At 56.8% G+C, this 18,218-nt stretch overlaps 1 protein-coding gene across 2 annotated transcripts; it reads left to right on the top strand.

The window, feature by feature from the left end:
• Positions 1–326: 326 nt before the first annotated feature.
• On the top strand, positions 327–18,160 carry ADGRE5 (adhesion G protein-coupled receptor E5). 2 transcript variants are annotated; one of them, XM_055343944.1, is made up of 20 exons: positions 327–355; positions 2,757–2,940; positions 6,486–6,536; positions 6,738–6,857; positions 7,389–7,544; positions 11,425–11,571; positions 12,015–12,161; positions 12,242–12,297; positions 12,421–12,498; positions 13,296–13,473; positions 13,555–13,662; positions 13,876–14,111; positions 14,657–14,833; positions 16,044–16,235; positions 16,415–16,641; positions 16,728–16,794; positions 16,896–16,987; positions 17,071–17,239; positions 17,329–17,427; positions 17,510–18,160. In XM_055343944.1, the coding sequence occupies exons 2-20, from the start codon at positions 2,907–2,909 to the stop codon at positions 17,537–17,539; spliced, it is 2,364 nt and encodes a 787-aa protein (XP_055199919.1). In that variant the 5' UTR covers positions 327–355; positions 2,757–2,906; the 3' UTR covers positions 17,540–18,160. The 2 variants fall into 2 exon arrangements, with proteins under 2 accessions (XP_055199919.1, XP_055199918.1); XM_055343943.1 differs by lacking the exon at positions 327–355 and adding an exon at positions 10,711–10,842 and having other exon boundaries at positions 2,752–2,940.
• The last annotated feature ends 58 nt before the right edge of the window (positions 18,161–18,218 follow it).

The raw sequence follows: 18,218 nt of genomic DNA, 5'->3' as shown, positions 1-18,218 counted from the left end.
GTCCAGCTCCCTCCGGAGCTGCCAGTCTCCTGGGGGTGGGGGCAGCCGGCAAACAGGGTATGTAGCTATATTCCATGATGAGGGGTGGCGAGGTGCTAGAGAGAATCAAGAACCGAGAAGATTGGGAGGAGCTGGGGTGCTGAGGATGGGAGGGAATTACATTTAGATTTGACGGGTGGATCAGGAAATTGAACCAAAACATGAAGGGGAGGAGGAAGGGAACCATGAGGTTATCTGGGGTAAGAATGTTCCAGGCAGGGGCAGCAGCTTGTGCAGAAGCCCTGAGGTCAGACTGTGCCTGTGTTTTCCACAAGGAAAACTGCAGCCAAGTGAGCGAGGGGAAGAACAGGAGCAGGTGAGAGCAGGGAGGTGACACAGCAGACCGCACGGGGCCTTAGGTGCTGCGGGGAGGACTTGGGGTCTTACCAGTGAGGTGGGAGCCATGGAGGGCTCTTGAGGGGAGGAGGGGTGTGACCCGACTCAGGCATTCCCACGTGCCCTTGGGCCACTGGGAGGGGAACAGAACACCAAGGCCGGAGATGACAGATCTAGACCAAGGCGGGAGGGCTGAGGAGAAGGAGAGGTGGGAAGAGTTGGGGGTCTATCTGCAGGCAGGGCGCCAGGACTTGCTGACAGGCCGGATTGTGGTGGTGGTGGCGGCGGTAAGGATGTCCTTCTTCGTGCCTTCCCCCTTCTTGCGGCCAGATCTCGAAGCCTTTGCTCCTGTTACCCTGTTCCTCCCCACCCTGCTCTGTGAGGCCAGTGAGGAGGCATTTTAAACCAATTCACCAGAAGGGAAAACTGAGTCCCAGGGAGGTCAGATCTGCTCCGAGGGCCCGAGGCACACACCAGGGAGGAGGAAAAGACCAGAGAATAGACGGTCACCGGTCACTTACACCCATTCCCTCCCTTTATAAGTCACCTACTTTAACTTTGGCAAATGTACTATTTAGTTAATTGTCCACAGATGAGTAATGCTAACTGATTTCTGTATTATAACCTTAAAACTTGGTTATTGAATTGGTTGGTGATATCATGAAAGAATAGAATGGTACTGTTTCTATAAAACTGTGTATTAGGTAGTTAGGTCACGGTCACGGAGGGTGAGGACAGGTGTGAGAACAGCACCCAGGGGTAGCTCCTCCCACCTCCCCCAAGCTGGAACCCCCAAGTCCCAGCTTCTTCAGGTACCAGCTGTCTGACCCGAAGTCCTGTGGGGGAGGGGATATCCAGCCCTGGAGTTTCCAGATTTGGGGGGGGGGGGGAGGGTCAAAAATCCACTCCGGACCTGATCTGGCTCCCTCCCCTCCCAGGCTTCTCCTGGGTCCTCTCCCCCTACCCTCACCAAGCCCCCTGGGTCCCCTGGCACAGTCCTTTCCCATACCCCATCCAGGACAAAGGGATGGTGGGGGTGAGGAAAGGAGAGGACAGGAAGGGGTTAATTCCAGGGGTGGAGGTGCGCCATCCATCATCTCCGGGATAATGCTTCTCCGCTTTCAGCCATTTGTGACCTTTTTTTTCCATGACCAACAATCTTCCTCCTCCGGCCTATCATGTACTTACTATTTTCTTTAATTTTCTACACTTTTGCAGCCCCAAAACCATTCATTTAAGAAGGGAGCTTTATATTGACATCCCGGTTGCAAAACCCTCTGGTTGCCCCACGAGTTGGTACATCAAAAAATGAATGATAGCACAAGGAACATAAAACCGGCTATTTGGGTTCCAGCTGGACACTGCCTCGGCTAAACCCCAGGGCTGCCAAGCTGTTCAAGACACATTAGCACCCAGGAGAGACTTTCTTCTGGACGTCAAGCTCTGGCAGGGACTCGAGGACCCGGCTGTGCACTCAGGGGTCTCTGCTTGACCACCTGTTACCTGCGCCTCCGCCTCCCCCTCCAAAAAATGGGAACCATAGCCCCACCTGCCTCATAAGTGTCTTTGCAGAGTGAATGGGTTAAAACAGATACACAGATAATTCTAGAAGAATAAGGCCTGGATCCAATTAAGTGCTTTACAAATAATAGCATTTAAAAAAAAATTATTAGATGCTTAAGAGACAAGCCAATCATGTGACTTAGTAGGAAAAGGAAACAATTCTTTTATCACGTCGTTCTCTGTTGCTGCCCAGGAGCCCCTGAAAGATGTTTCCCACCGAGGGGACCGCTGGCCCAGAAAGGCCATCTCTGGAAGCATGGTGGCCCTGTGGTCCCACAGTTTCTCTTGGTTCTTGCCTGACTCCCATGAAGGACCCCTTCAAGCTCCCCCAGCCGCCATTTGGACTCCATGCCTCAGTTTCCTCACGTGGAAAACAGGGGTTGGGGGTCTGTTGGCTCAGATGCCGGCACTGGAGGCTCAGCGTGCCTAGGCAGTGAGCACAGGGCCATCCCCAACGTGCGAGCTCCCAGCTGTTTGTGACAGGCCCTCCCCAACCTGAACACCCCTGCAAGAAGAGCCTGCGGGGCCCTGGCAAGACTCCCACCCCACCCCTGCCTGCGCGGCCCCACTTTTCCCTGGGGTACAGCCAGCCCGTGCACACGGGGCCAGACAGTTGGTCAATCGCTCAGAGGGTGGAACTACAGACAGAACAGGCAGAGGAGGACTTGCCAGCAGGTTGCGCGGACGGACAGACCGTGTGTGAGTGAGTGTGTGTGTGTGTGTGTGTGTGTGTGTGTGTGTGTGTGTGTGAGCGCCTGAGCCTGAGCAACGCCTCTGGGTCTGTGTTTTTACTGCACTTTCCTGTTGGCTTCCAGCAGCCCTGCCAGTTCCGGGGAGGGCCCTGGGCCAGCGGCTGTCCTCCCCCACTTCATAAAGTCCCCGCCAGCCTCGGGACACCGCGCAGCTGCCCAGCCTGGGGAGACCGGCCCGCCCTGCCCCTTCTCTGCATCCCGCCGGCAGTTCGGACCATGGGAGGCCCCCGCGGCAGCGTCCTTCTTCAGGGTGAGAATTTAGGGGGCCCCCACCGAGAGGGTTGAGGGGGGCTGGGGGAAGTGCCCTGCGACTCACTCCCTGCCCCGCGAGGAAGTGGAAGGTGTGGCTGGCAGCTCCGGGGAGGCAGCCGCATGGTCAGGCGGGCACATGGAGAGAGGGCCTGGCAGCCCCGGGGCACCCCCTGCCCTGGGGGAAGCAGCCAAGGGCTTCTAGGAACCCCCACTCCCACTCAGATCTCTAAGCTCTGTCCAGAGACACTGTGAGGGCTGCCTCTTAAGAGGGTAAACTGAGGCATGCGGGCAGGAGAGGGTGCAAAAAGTGAGTACTGGGACCCTGTGGGCAACTGCTTTGAACACAGGGCAGGGGTGCTGCTGGGGAGCTAGGAGCCAGGATCCCTCCGACGCAGGAGGTTCCTGCCAAGCCAATACGTCCCCCACTATCTCTGTGACAGGGGCAGCCCCAGAGACCCCCGTATTTGCTCCCCCAGACCCAGCCAGGACTTCCCCGCCATGGGTTTGAACTTGATTCTTTTAACTGTGACTTCCCCGCACCCCCACCCCTCCCTTCCAGCCCCACCCAGTATGTCTCTAACGGTTATCAGGGCAGCTCGTTGCCTGAGCAACCAGGCAACAAAGAGAGTGAAGAAATGACATTTGGGGTGCCCCAACCAGAGCTTCCCTGGGCCACAGGGAAGTTCCCTGTGCTGGGGGTTCCCTGTGCTGGTCCAGGCGTGGGTGCAGGGCCTCCCCTAACACCCCCATCCTGGCTTTTCCCCACCTGGAGCAGGGACAGGAGTCTAAGTGGGACACAACTGCTGAGTGGCGGTGTGTCACTGGGGCCAAGTCACGGAGCCCCTGAGCTCACTTTCCATGCCAGTAAAATGGGGGGAACCTGGTCGCCACTTTATAGGGTTAAATGTTGAGTGAGTTCTACACAAACTATTCCTGGTTCACAGTAAGAATCACACAGCACTTTATTTTTTATTTTGATTTGTCTTACTTCCCTCTGGGAAGGACTCGGGTGGGTCTGGGGTCTGGGGTCTGGGCTAGGGTGTCCTCAGCAGGAGGAGCAAGAGGGGGGGTGATTGCTCCGCCCGCACCCCGGGGTCCCGAAGCAGGAATCCATGCTCAGGGTTCCACAGGCAATGCAAACCAGATGCGACCGGGAGCAGACGACCAGCAGCTCCTCTCTCAGCTCCTGTTTGGGTGACTTCCAAGGCCCCAGATGGAGAAGCCCTGGCCCAGTAGCCTGGGGGGAGGGGGGGAGGAGAGCCCAGCCCAGCCCCTTTGGAGGGGATGAGACACAAAAGGGCTCCCCCTCACAGGTTTGGGGAACTTGAGCTCAATTCTACCTTCCTCCGCACCCCCTTTTTTCACCACATTCTTCCTGGGATTTTTCTGGGCTCCAAGCCTCAGTTTATCCATCTGTAGAATGGACATGACCAGAGCCCCAGCCTCCCAGGGCAGTTCTGAGCAAGACAGTTGCTCCTTGGGGCTTTGGGAGCTGGGGACAAATCAGGGAAGGTCATTTTGTGGTCTGCAAAGAGGAAGTGGGTCCCAGCTGAGGGGGAACTAGCCAAGCCCCAAGGCCAGAGAGGAGGAAGAGAGGAATCCACATATAAAGAAAGGGAAGAGCATTCCAGCCTTAGTTTACCCTGGCTGTGAGAGGGTCTCTGCTCCCTCCATGCCTGAGGGGTATCCAGTTTGGACACAGGGACTGAGTGGTCAGGGTACCCTCAAGTCTGTACCCGTCCCCCCCCACCCCCGCACAGCCTCTCAAGCTGTGCTTCACAATGACGACCCCAGAATTCCTCTGGGAGCCCCCATCCAGGGTCAACAGAGCGTGAGTCATCCCTTCCCTTTGGCCCAGGAAGTGACTCATGCTCTCCTACCCGCCCTCCCGGCCCCCATCCCTTCACCCACCACCTTGCTTTGGGGCTCCCTGGATAACTGGGGACCCCACAGCTTCCCCAGTGTTCCCAGACTGGCAGAGGCTCTCCGCCCCCTGAGCCCCTCCCGCGCCTCCACCTGCTGCGGAGGCACCCTACGCCCTCCCTCCCCGTTTCCATTCACCCCCTCCTCCTTCTAATCGTGTCTCCGTCTCCCTCTCTCACTCTCAGTCTCTCTATCTCTACATCTCTCTGTCCAATCTCTGCCATCTTGGTCTCTCTTTTTCCAGAAGTTCTCTATTTCTCTGTCCATCGCTAGCACTGCCTCAACTGCTGGCTCTTTCTCTCCTGCCACCTCTCAGCTCCCCTCTTCCTCTTTCTCCTCTCTCTGTGTCTCGGGCGCCTTCTCCCTCTCTCCTTCTTTTCTCTCCATCACTATCTCCTGGTCTCTCTCACTGGTGAACAAGGAGCTCCCTGTCCCTAGAACCTCTGCTGACGCAGATGATGAGGAGAACCCCCAAACACATGCCTGGGGAGGAGGGTGCCCCGAGTAGCAGGAACAGCAGAGCACCACCCCACCGTGAGCCCACAGGTCTTCCTGTGTTTGGGGAGCTGGGGCTGAAAGGCCACCACTGGGTCTCAAGCTGGTCGTGGGGCCAACAGATATGGGTGTGGTGGGTGCACATCTATGTCCCCGAGCCAGGGTGCAGGGGGCCAGAGCACCTTAGATTCGGGGGCATCTGAGAGAACACATTCACCTTCACATAAGAAATGATGATAGTGGGGATCCCTGGGTGACTTAGCGGTTTAGCGCCTGCCTTTGGCCCAGGGTGCGATCCTGGAGTCCCGGGATCGAGTCCCGTGTCGGGCTCCCGGTGCATGGAGCCTGCTTCTCCCTCCTCCTGTGTCTCTGCCTCTCTCTCTTTCTCTCTCTCTGTCTATCATAAATAAATAAAATCTAAAAAAAAATAGAATTTAAGAAATGATGATAGTAAAATCTTAAAAAAAAAAAACAGAGGGCACCTGGGTGTCTCAGTGGTTGAGCGCCTGCCTTTAACTCAGGTTGTGATCCCCAGGTCCTGGGATCCAGCTCCACATTGGGGTCCCCGCAGGGAGCCTGCTTCTTCCTCTGCCTGTGTCTCTGCCTCTCTCTCTCTCTCTTTCATGAGTAAATTAGTAAAATCTGAAAGAAAGAAAGAAAGAAAGAAAGAAAGAAAGAAGGAAGGAAGGAAGGAAGGAAGGAAGGAAGGAAGGAAGGAAGGAAGGAAGGAAGGAAGAAATGATAGTAAACACCTGGACACACCAGGCAGCGTTCACGGGCTTAGTTCTCAGATGCCTCTAGGAAGTGAGGCCCATCATCATTCCCATTCGACAGATGGAAAAACTGAGGCACTGGGAAGTAAGGTCACATGACCAAGGTCTGGGATTTGAACCAGGGACATCCGTCTCCGGGAGATGGTGGCAGACACTCCAGCTGTGGGCGTTGGAGTCCAGGGAGGGCTGCTCTCTCTCTCACTAGCGACGGACAGAGCCCAAGCCTGGGAGGGGTCAGTAGCCCCCTTGCCTCAGATGTGTCACCCTCAGGTCTCCATCAAGTCTCCATCAATGGTTCCCTGCTCTGAGGTGCCCCCTGCCAACACACACCCTCTCTCTCTCTCTGTTCCAGGGCTGTGTGTCTTGCTGATTCTGTTGGAAGCTGGATCCCAGAAAACCAGTGGTGAGTCTGTTGGGAGGAAACAAGTCCACAGCCAGAGTCTGGGGAAGGAGACCTGGATCCCCATTGCCCAGGGGAGGCCTGCTGCAGGGGGAAGGTCAGGGCTGCCCCTCCCGGCAACCCCTCCTTTGGAGATGATCCTGCCTCCCCATCCGGGCACCTGGCTCAGACCTCACCTTCCGACTGTGGTCACCATCCCCACAGGCTGTGCACGCTGGTGCCCTCCGAAATCCACATGTGTCAATGCCACCACCTGTCGCTGCTCTCCAGGATTCAGTTCTCTGTCCGGGGAGATCTTCTCCAGCCCCCTGGAGAGTTGTGACGGTACAGGGGCTTGGGGTGGTTGAGAGGAGCACGAAGATGGGGGGGTGCATAGCCCAGTGCCCATGGGGGGATGTGAGTGGTGGCTGGAGTCTCAGCCTTTGGCCTTGGGACTGTCACCAAGGGCAGAGAAAAGAGAAAGAAAAAGATATCAAGGTGGAAAATAACAAGGGAATAAACACGGCTTCCTGGAGAGAGAGGAGCTCTGGAGTCTGTGCTTCCCTTTGCCCTGCCATGACTGGGGAGGAAGATGCAGAGCTGCCCCCACCCCCATCTCAACACTCCCTACTGTGCTCAGATCCAGGATGCCAGCCAGAGGGCAGAGAGGAGCAGAGCTGAATGGGTGGGCTTCAGGAATGGCTTGCTCCAACTGCAGCCCAGCCTCTGCAGTCTATCTTAAGGATCTAATCCTTTCCCAAAAAATACTGATTAAGCATCGGGCCCTGAGCAGGGGAGTCAGGTAGGGGAGCGGGATCTCTTCCCTAAAGGAACTCACACCTTTGGGAGGTGACCCTTTGCCCTGTTGTGTTCCAGACATCAATGAGTGTGGACCACCCCCGTTGGTGTCCTGTGGACGGTTAGCAGACTGTCAGAACACAGAGGGGAGCTACCACTGCATGTGCAGCCCGGGATACGCACTTGCTTCTGGGGCAACGACGTTCGTGAATGAGAGTGAGAACACATGTCGAGGTAGGAACCTCCCCATCTCCCCATCCATGAGGTTTGGGGTTACCAGAGCCCTTCCTGAATCACCCCCGGGGTGCAGGGCCCTGGTTACAGGGTACAACACCCACGTCAGAGTCAGGACAGGCACAGACAGGCAGGGGAGCGTGAAGGCCAAGGGCGCAAATCCTCGCTCTGCCACTTGGTCGGTAGCTGTGTGTGTGGCACCAGCCAGGATTCTTAGTCAGAAATCACTGTTACTGGGTGAGATGGGATGATATGATGGCGATTTTGTGTTTTCTTAAAAAAAAAAAAAAGTGGGGGGGGTCTCTATTTTTACAGATAAAAAGAAAAGTAGCTTTGTCTTTTGTTAACTGTGTGACCTTGGACCAGTTCTTTCACCTCTCTGTGCCTCAGTTTACCCATCTGTAAAAAGGGGGTAACAGTGGTGCTTATTTCATAGAATTGCTGGGAAGATAGACACCAAAGCACAGAATGGTGGCTGTCGGGTTCTGAATTCTACTCCTTATGATCTGATGCACCCTCTCCAGGATGGGCACCCCGCCTGGGGCCATGCCCGGGGAGGGGTCACCGAGAGCAGCTGCAGTCGCATCTCTTGCCGGGGTCTTGCCCAGTGATCCACAGCTCGGGGCCAGGAGAAGCCTGGCTTGTGCGCATCACCAGGCTTTGCCCCACTGCCCTTCCAGGGAGAAGAGCAGGCAGGGGAAGGGGCTTCTGGTATCCACAGGGGGTAGAGGGCCCAGCTGTGGGTGGGGAGCAGCAAAGTGTCAGCAAAGCAGACAGAGAGGGTTAGTGCAGAATAGAGAGAGAGAGAGAGAGAGAGAGCAAGGGAGGAGAGAAGTGAGCGGTGGACTCTGAGGCGGGTCCATAGGCCCACCTGCTAGGGCAAGGAGAGCCCGCAGCCTTGGTCCCCAGCCCCCCGCCACCCCCCCCCCCATGCAGACAGGGCTGCAGAGCCTCGCTGGTGGGAGGGAAGGGAGGATCTGCACTATGGTGAGCCCAGATGGAGGGCCCCATCCACAGCACTGCTGGTTCCTAGGGGCCTCTGGGTGGAGGTTGTGCCCCAGACATGTGGCCTGGCCAGAGGACAGAGCCTTTACATGAAATGGAAAAGGCCCATCATCTCCAGGTGAACGCAGCATGTTTTCGGAATGGAGAGTGGGCTGGTTTCAACTCCCACTTGCCTCCTGGGCCCACACCCTTGTGCACCAAGCAACCTGCACAACTGCACATGATGATCATGGGTCCCACTCACTGTGCCTGGACAGGGGTGGGGGTGGCGTGCCACCCACCGACTATTGTCAGCCGCCAGCACAAGTGGTGGCTGATTTTGGTTACTGAGGGGCTGTATTGTTGTATTAGAACAGGCCAGGGCTAAGAGAAGGGGACTCTGTCAGGAGGCTGGGCAGGGACACGGATGAACAAGAGACGGGAGAGGGACCACTGTGGACCTCAAGCCGGGTGACAGGGAGAGAACAGTCTGCTAGTTTGGCCCAGGGCCTGTCGCCTGAAGACCTTGCTCTGTGACGGTCTCAGCCTTTGCCACAGTTGAGGACACACGCAGCCGTGTCATGGCAGTGAGACCTGCTACAGGTGGGAGACCCAGGCCCTTCTGTGCTCCATTTCCCAGAGGCATCAGAGGATGTCCTGGGCACCCACCTGGTGTCCCAAACCTCTCTGAATCCCAAGTCTCAGAGCCCTCCCCTGAGGGTTCAGACTGCCCTCCTGCCTCCCCGGGGTCTTGTGTGCATGAAACAAGAGGCAGTGGCGTTCAAGATACTTCGCAGGAAGCGTGTTCCAGTGCAATACCCGTCCTCCTGGCCACCATCAGTAACCGCCTGGATGAGACCCGCCCCCACCGGAGCCCACGTGCACTTGGCCATCCCAGGAGCCCTCCCAGACCCTCAGCCACGCTGGACCCAGGGACCCCGTCTGGAGATTTGAGGGCAGGCTCACAGCCCTTGGCCAGCCCCTCGCCTCGAGAGGGCTTCTCCTGATGCCCTGACCCCTCCTCCTCAGCCACTTGGCCTCCCTCTGTTTCTCTGAACAAGTCTCTATCCCGACCCTCCCCGGCAGCTTTGCTTCAGCCCAGATGACCAGGGCAGCCTGGATATCCGGGACCCAGAGATTGTTGTGTCTGGGGTGGGCCAGGTGACACCAACCCCTCAACCCCACACACAAATGCTCAGAGAATCAGGCGAACCAGACTGGACCAGACACCTAGAGATCCATCCAGAACCACTGCCTGGGTCTGCCCCTCTCCTGGGGAGGTCAACCCAGGTCCCATGGGACACTGGACCACTCAGAGACAGAAGATGGAGGCTGAGCCTCTTTCCACAGCTGGACCCAGTGTCTGCATCCCTGGTGGGAGGCCAAGGGCCAAGAAGACAGAAACATCTGCCACTTCTCGCCCATCAGCACCTGCTCTTCTCTCCAGCTGCCCAGCACCTGCCCTCCACTGGCCTTGCTCACCACATCCCATCAGTCGAAGCGAGGCCTTCATGGGAATCAGAAGAAGGCATCTTTCCTGCTCCAAGACTGCCTGACTGGACATGAGTGACGCTGTCCATCCAGCCTGGTGCCCACCGTCCGGGCGGCCCTGGCCTGTCTGGCACCATCCTTACTCTCCCCGCACTACCCCAAAGCCTCGTTCTTGAAGGGCCTGGCTCAGGTGTGGGTCTTGTCTATCTCCGTGCAGCTGGAATCTCAGAGTTAGCATGAATGGAGGCATGCTGTCCTGCCGGGCCCACCGGGATTCCGAAGGGAACTCGGCCAGTGAGCGGCCACCCTGGGGGACTTAGGTCATCGCTGGGAGCCATGACAGGTCCCGGTCGGGAACGCAGCATTTCCCCTGCACACAGCTCCCAGGAAGGCCCACCCTGGACTTGTCCAAGTCTTCAGGCTGCGACACAGGCGGCCATGAGGTCCCTGTCCCAGTTAGAGCTGCCCAGAGGGGCCAAGGGAGCCAGCGCTGGCAGATGCGGAGGACTTGGACCACTTCTGGCAACATCTGGACAACAGAACATCGGGGCCACCATGCTCGCCCATAGGACGCCTCTGTGTGAATTAGAAAAGGCACCCACGCACTGAGGAGGAGAGAGCAGGGCCTTCCAGATGCTTCTATCCCAGGAAACAGGTGTAGGCATCCATCACCCTCTCCTTCCTCCCGCAGATGTGGATGAATGTCAGCTGAAGCCCAGAGTGTGTAAAAGCCGCGGCATCTGCACCAACACCCAGGGCAGCTACACCTGCAAATGCCCGCCCGGCTTCAAGCTCAACCTGGGCGACCTGAATCTGTGCACAGGTAGAGGCCCTGGAAGACTCTGTGAGGCTGCACTGGAGCTGGGGAGGGGCTGAGGCGGATCCCACAGCCCCAGGAGGAGGGGGAAGACCCTCAGTTTCCAGAAACACCAGGGGTTTGCTCTGCCCAAGGATTCACCTCCCCAGAAGGTTCCACCACAGAGCAGGGAGGCAGCAGGGCCTTCCAGGCCTGAGGTTCCCTTATCAAGGCCCCGACCTCTGGGCACACCTCCCGGCCTCACCCCTCCTCATCTGTCACACGGGAGCAGAGAAAGGTGTCACTTCCAGTCCCTAGAAAGGGAACTTGGGTGGGCCAGAGTTGGGGCGGGTGGGAGGGAGTAAGCAAGGGTCCTCGGAAAGAGAGTCTGGGCTCCATGACTCAGTCTCCCTCCTGGTTTCACAGCCTGTAAACTGGGGACCATGGCCCCTGCCATGCCCATCTTGCAGGGAGGCCATGGTAAGATGCGCTGAGGTTAAAGTTGAAAGTCACCAGGTGGCAGCATGTGCAATAATGGTGGGGTCCTTGGTGCCGTGCAGTGAGAAGGGGTGCAGTGAGTGGAACCTGACACTCTGGCTTTGTCCTCAGATGTGAATGAATGTACCTCGGGGCAGAACCCATGTCACAACTCCACCCACTGCCTCAACCACATCGGAGGCTATGAGTGCCGCTGCCGCCCGGGATGGAAACCGGTTCCTGGATCCCCCAATGGCCCAAACAACACCATCTGTGAAGGTCCAGAGCTCAGACGCCACATCCTGGAGACCCACACTCAGAACATCTGATCACATATTCAGTGACATCCACACAAACCAAGCAGCATGAACCCTGCGGGTGTCCTGCCCTACCAGGCATTAATTCCTTTGAGACTGCATGGGAAAAGATCTGGGGTTTCCCGGGGAAGGAGCTGGGGTACCAAGGAGCAGGCTCCTTGGAGACCCCAGGCAGCAGCTAATTACTAACTGGGACAAAGGTATTTCTATATTCACAACCTGCACATCAGTACAGGGATCACATGCTAGGTGTCAGGCTTCCGCACACTTCCCATGAGCCCTGTATCACCAGGATGTGGGGTCAGCAGGTGATATCACCTCCCATCAATGGGAGACACTAACACAGGAAACAGGAGCAGGGCATGGAGAGGAAAGGTGTTCTGATTCCCATCTTTGTGCCCCCAGATGTGGACGAGTGCAGCTCCGGGAAGCATACATGCCATCACTCCACCTTCTGCATCAACACTGTGGGCTCCTACAAGTGCCGCTGCTACCGGGGCTGGAAGCCCAAACCTGGATTCCAGGATAAGCAACTGAACACCACCTGCGAAGGTACCTGGTCTCACCTGACCCCAGAATCCACCCATGAAACATGCACAGACACTCTGACACCTAATGAACATCTGTTTTAGCCCCTGCAGAGATGTCCTTCCCCACCTGGACCCCACCCCCTGGAATCAAGAGCCAGGTGAGTGGCCCCAGGGGACCAGGAGGCAGGCATCCCTCTGTGCAGCCCACCTGATCCACCCATTTCCCCCAAGTTCCCACATCCACACATGACCCTCTCTGACCTGTCTCATCTCTATTCTAGAAACTCTCCCATTTCTTTGAAAGAGTCCAAGAGCTGCGCAGAGACTTCAAGCCAGCCTTGGCTCAGGAAACCATCCTGGTAAGGGCAGCAGAGGGGACTCCTGGATGGCGTGGGGGTGGCTGAGGGATGATTCCATGTGGGTGGAGAGAGCCTAAGCAGAGGTTACACAGATACAGACATACATACACACCCCAAAATGTAAGCGCACACACGCACACACACACGCAGGCACATATGGAATGTAATGCCAAAAGAATGGAGCAGTTAGGAATTTTCCCTGCATAGCTAAGCCGCAAAGGTTTACATCCTCCTCATCCCATCCACTCTACCTCCACCCACTGCCACTTTCTGAGGCAAGTGGCTCCCTTTCTCTGGGCCTCAGTCTCACCTGAAAATAGGGCCTGCTCTATACAGTCAGTTGGAAGGTTTTACGTAAACTAATAGAAGTAAAGTTCCAAGAAAGAGCAGGGCTTGGCACATGGTGAGCATTATACCTACATTTTAGCCTACGTGCTGTGTCATTTTAAATTTTCTGGTAGCTACATTAAAACAAACATGTAAAAGTATACAAGCAAAGGTAACAGGAAGACTGCAAAGACTGCATAAGACTGCACTGCGTTCAACCCAGTAGATTTAAAATATTACCACAGCAACATGGAGCTGTATTTCCGGTGCTGGATAGCCACATGTGGCTAGTGACAGCTGTTCTGGCCACTGCAGTATCTCAATGATTCCCCTATCAACCCAAAGTCCCCCCAGGCCACTCCGGTGGTTCTGCAGTGTGCCCCTTGGTGGAGGGAGGCTGGTGAGGTCAGGGTCCTTCAGGCAACCCTTGTGGCACAGTGACCCACCAAGCTGTCACCCGTCATTCCCAGAAACTCATCAAGTCAATGGATGAGATGCTAAATGCCTCTGGAGACCTGGAGGCCATGGACCCGTTTGAAAGGCACCACATGGCCACCCACTTCCTCCTTGGCCTCGAAACAGTCCTGAGGACCCTGGCCAAGGCCATGCCTAGAGCCCCCTTCACCTATCGCTCCAATTTGGACACAGGTGAGCCCCAGCCCTGCCTCGCCCCAGCCCTGGGCCCCGTCCCACTCCCAGAGTCCCCAATCACTGCCTCTGTTTCCTCAGAGCTATCCCTGATGATCCAGGAGCATGGGGATGGAAATGTCACCATGGGTCAGACGCATGCACGGATGCTGCTGAACTGGGCTGTGGCGACAGAACCCAGCAACTCAGGTAACAGTAGGGAGCCCAAGGGGACACCAGTGGGAGAGGGGAGAGGGAGCTGGGATGTGCTAGGGGTGAGGTTCTGAATATGTAACAACTGGAAGCTGAGCTATTGCCAGGGCCTCCAGGCAACCTGTGGACTGGAGAGCCAATCAGAGGCCTTAGGAGGCAGGATGGGGCATGGGGAGGCAGGAGAAGGTAGCCCACCTGTCTCTCCTCCAGGCCCCACCGTGATGGGCATCCTCTCCATCCGGAACATGCAGAATTTGTTGTCCAACGCCTCCTTGGAGCTGGAACCTGAGAAGAAAGAGCAGCTAAAAAAGATCCACCGAAGTCCTGTCCATGGTGCCCAGCTTCAGCTCCTCACGGCCGTCAATGTGGTCTTTCTGAGCAACACAAACACAGAGAAACTTGACTCTCCTGTCACCTTTGCCTTCTCCCACGTGGTTAAGCCTCAGGTAGGGAGGAATCAGCTCTACAGCTCACCCCTTAGCCAAGGTCAAAGTGGTTCATACATCGCCTTCATTTTCCCACTCTGCTCCTTCCTCAGATGGACCTCAGGGCCTTTGTACTTGCTGTGCCCTCTGGGACACACTTTTCTCCCACATGGCTCAGTCCTTTACCTGGTTTGTCTTCGTTCAAATGGTACCTCCTCTTTTAGGTCTTCCCTGACCTTCTTACCTAAAATTACAATTTATAGTTATGCCCCACCTCCCCCATGCTGTTTCTTTCTTGTTTTAATAGCACTTACTACCTTCTAACACACTACCTCGTTTACATATTAGGTTATTTCCACCTGTCTCTTCCACTAGCATGCCAACCCCAAAAGGGCAGGGACTTCTGTCTGCCCTGTTCATTGTGTGTCAGACCTGGGGACACATCAAAGTAGGTGCTCAGTGAATACTTGTCAAAGGAAAAGCAGCCCTCCTCAGATTCCACCCAAGCCTAGGACCCAAGAGTGGGCTCCAGGTTAACCTCTCCAACCATTCCCACCTGCCCACAGCCAAAGGAACCTGGGACACGGCAGGAGTTGATCTGTGCATTCTGGAAGGGTGAGAAGAACAATGGGCACTGGGCCACCACAGGCTGCCAGACCCTGGGCACTAGGAATAACAGCACCACCTGCCAGTGCAACCACCTGAGCAGCTTTGCCATCCTCATGGCCCACTATGATATAGAGGTGAGCAGCACAGGGGCCTCTCAAAAGCCCACAGGAGGCAAGGTTGTCTTAGGTGAGGCAAGCAGCTAGGTTTTTATAAAAGATTATTTATTTATTTATTTATTTATTTATTTATTTATTTATTTATTTAAGATAATGAGAGTGAGAGCAGCAGAGAGAGCAAGCACAGCTGGGGGGGTATTGCAGAGGGAGAGGGAGAAGTAGACTTCCTGCTGAGCAGGGTGCCCTATATGGGGTTCAGTCCTAGGACCCTGAGATCATGACCTGAGCCAAAGGCAGACACTTAACCAACTAAGCCACCCAGGCGCCCCAGGCAGCTGTTCTTTTTTTTATGATAATCACATAGAGAGAGAGAGAGAGAGGCAGAGACACAGACAGAGGGAGAAGCAGGCTCCAGGCACCGGGAGCCCGACGTGGGATTCGATCCTGGATCTCCAGGATCGTGCCCTGGGCCAAAGGCAGGCGCCAAACCGCTGTGCCACCCAGGGATCCCAGGCAGCTGGTTCTTGATGATATGGCCCAACTGGCTCTATATGGTCCCACAGCCCAGATGGCCACACCCCCTGCCCCCAGCCTCTCCCTGCCCCCCCCCCAGACCGGCCCATGGCTCAGCAACTAAACACAGGCCCTCTGACTGTCCACTTCAAACCAGTTGAATATTGCTAAAAGCTCCTAAGGGAGCACAACTTCCTGTATGTGGCCTCAGAGACCCATAGGCAGGCTGGTCCACATGTTTAACTGGAAAGTCCCAAGCAGAGTAGGGCAGGCTGTGGTCCAGGCCTTTAAATGTCCAGGAAGGACAAAAAGATGAGTTTTGGTGAGTTGACAATGTGGCCAGGTGTAGGAGGGGTAAAATTTGAGAAGAGAGAGGAAGGTCAGAAAAGTGGGAACCATCAGTATTAGAAAAGGAGGATGTGGCTTCAAGGCTTCACTGAGGACCTTCTCAGAAGTCTGAGTGTTTAGTGAGGAAGTCCATCAAGAGGAACTGGGGACCCCTGGTGCATCCATGCTGACTGGGGGTGGGGTGCAGTAATTAGGATGAGACACAGCAGGCTTGCTCAGGTGTTGAGGGCAGGGGATGTGGAGAGAGGTGAGTGGCATGATCAGAGACCTGCAGGACAGGCCCCAGATGGGTCTGGGTGGTAGGGCCCGCGAGGAGGGAAGTCTTCGGGGCACTGAGCGAGCCCCGCGCATCCCATCCTGCATCTAGGACCAGAAGCTGTCTCTGATCACCAAGGTGGGGCTGGTGCTGTCGCTACTCTGCTTGCTGCTGTGCATTCTCACCTTCCTGCTGGTGCGGCCCATCCAAGGCTCGCGCACCACCGTACACCTGCACCTCTGCATCTGCCTCTTCGTGGGCTCCACCATCTTCCTGGTGGGCATCGAAAAAGAAGGCGACCAGGTGAGGTCCGGGCCAGTGGAGGGTCCCAGCCTCAGCAGAGGGGAGCCCCGCCCATCCCCAGGGCTCTGCCGCACCACAGGCCCGGGACGCACTTGGCTCCTGCCCACCCCGCCCACTCCCCAGGCCTCGGCCCCGCCCCGCCCTGACGTCGCCCCGCCCCGCCCCGCCCCGCCCCGCAGGTGGGGCTGCGCTGCCGCCTGGTGGCCGGACTGCTGCACTACTTTTTCCTGGGCGCCTTCTGCTGGATGAGCCTCGAGGGCCTAGAGCTCTACTTCCTAGTGGTGCGCGTGTTCCGCGGCCAGGGCCTGAGCAAGTGGCAGCTCTGCCTGATAGGCTACGGGGTGCCCCTGGTCATCGTGGCCATCTCCGCGGCCGTCAAAAGCGAGGGCTACGGCTACATCCTCTAGTGAGTGCAGGCTAGCAGTTGGGCCGGAGGGCAGGGGACCCCAGTACCGGCCTTGGAGGTGCTGATGGCCCCCTCCCCTCATCCAGTTGCTGGTTGAACAGAGAGGACGGCTTCCTCTGGAGCTTCCTGGGGCCTGTGATTTTCATCGTTCTGGTAAGTGCCTCCCATGCCCACAGCCTGAGGGGCACAGCCCCACAAGACCTGCAGCAGTTCTGAGCACTTCCCCTAATGCAGATTCTATGCTCCCTGCCCAGTGCAATGCGGTGGTCTTCGTGACTACAGTCTGGAAACTCACGCAGAAGTTTTCTGAGATCAACCCAGACATGAAGAAACTGAAGAAGGCCAGGTGAGAAGAAGGGCCTGAAGGGGGCTGGCAGAGAGGAGGGTGGAGTGGGGCCCCCCCATACTGGAGCCCTGTTCTCCCTGCAGGGTGCTGACCATCACTGCTGTGGCCCAGCTCTTCGTGCTGGGCAGCACCTGGGTCTTTGGCTTGTTCCTCTTCGACCCGGACAGCTGGGTGCTGTCCTATACCTTCTGCATCCTCAACTCCCTGCAAGGCCTCTTCCTCTTCCTGCTCCACTGCCTGCTCAACAAGAAGGTGGGCTGTAGCCGCTATGGGTAGGGTGCGCTGGGGGGCCCAGCCATGGAGCCTGCCCCTTCCCTAACCTGGCACCCTGGGCCCCACAGGTGAGGGAGGAGTACAGGAGGTGGGCCGGCAGGATCACAGGGAACAAGTACTCGGAGTTCGCCACAGCCACATCCAGCACAGGTCACCATCAGACCCAGGTAAGGGCTGAGCCCGGGGTAGGAAAGCTGCACCAGAGAAGACCCAACCCAGGCTCCATCCTCAGTGCCCCTTTCTCACCAGGCCCACAGGCCCTCCGAGTCCGGGATGTGACCTCACAGGTCTGGCCAGGCCAGCAGCTTCTGTGGCCTCAGCAGCTTTTGCACATGCTGAAGACTGTTCCCTCCTCCCTCACCACTCTGCTCCTGCTGCCCTCCTGCCTTGGCCCCCACATGGATCATAGAATGCAGGGGAGCAGGAGCTATAGTCTGGCACCGAACCCCAGAATGCCCAAGCAGCTGGGGAGTTGGACCTGCCCGGCCTGCGTCTGGCTGCCTCTCTGCTCTGCCACAGCCAGGACCCGTGAGGGGGCAAGAGCTGGCCCAGGGCTGCAGTCCCCTTCCCTGCTACACAGGCGTGGACAGAGTGAAGACTCCTGCACCGGCCCAGCCTCTGCCCTTCACCTGTCTTTGCCATGGAATGAGAGGCCAGGGTGCTGGGGCTCAAGTGATCCCTTAAGCTCAGACTGAGGCCGGGGGTGGGGAAGGGCAGGGCCCCTCCTAGTCCCACTGGCCGCGATACACGGTACAGAGGCCCACATGCCCCTGGAGGCAGAAGGCTCTCGCTGTTTTGAAGGTGGTGGATGCTGTATGTTGTTTTTTTTTTGTTTTTTTTTTTATCTGTGTGAACCTTTCGATGTTGACACTTAAAATTAAATATCACACTGATACAGAAGGTGGCTGTGGGGGGATGGCCTGCTACATCCACAAGACGCTGAAAGCTGACACACAGG

Source organism: Nyctereutes procyonoides, unplaced genomic scaffold, assembly GCF_905146905.1.
Source record: "Nyctereutes procyonoides isolate TBG_1078 unplaced genomic scaffold, NYPRO_anot_genome, whole genome shotgun sequence".
Lineage (NCBI taxonomy): Eukaryota > Metazoa > Chordata > Mammalia > Carnivora > Canidae > Nyctereutes > Nyctereutes procyonoides.
This window is presented reverse-complemented; position numbering and strand designations above follow the sequence as displayed.

What these genes read in the sequence shown, in the direction of transcription:
- ADGRE5 (XM_055343943.1), top strand. Translation starts at nt 2,907, where the DNA reads ATGGGAGGCCCCCGCGGCAGCGTCCTTCTTCAGG. An exon ending in TGGATCCCAGAAAACCAGTG is followed by an intron (nt 6,537 to 6,737) that starts GTGAGTCTGTTG and finishes CCATCCCCACAG; the next exon opens with GCTGTGCACGCTGGTGCCCT. An exon ending in TCGAAAAAGAAGGCGACCAG is followed by an intron (nt 16,236 to 16,414) that starts GTGAGGTCCGGG and finishes CCCGCCCCGCAG; the next exon opens with GTGGGGCTGCGCTGCCGCCT.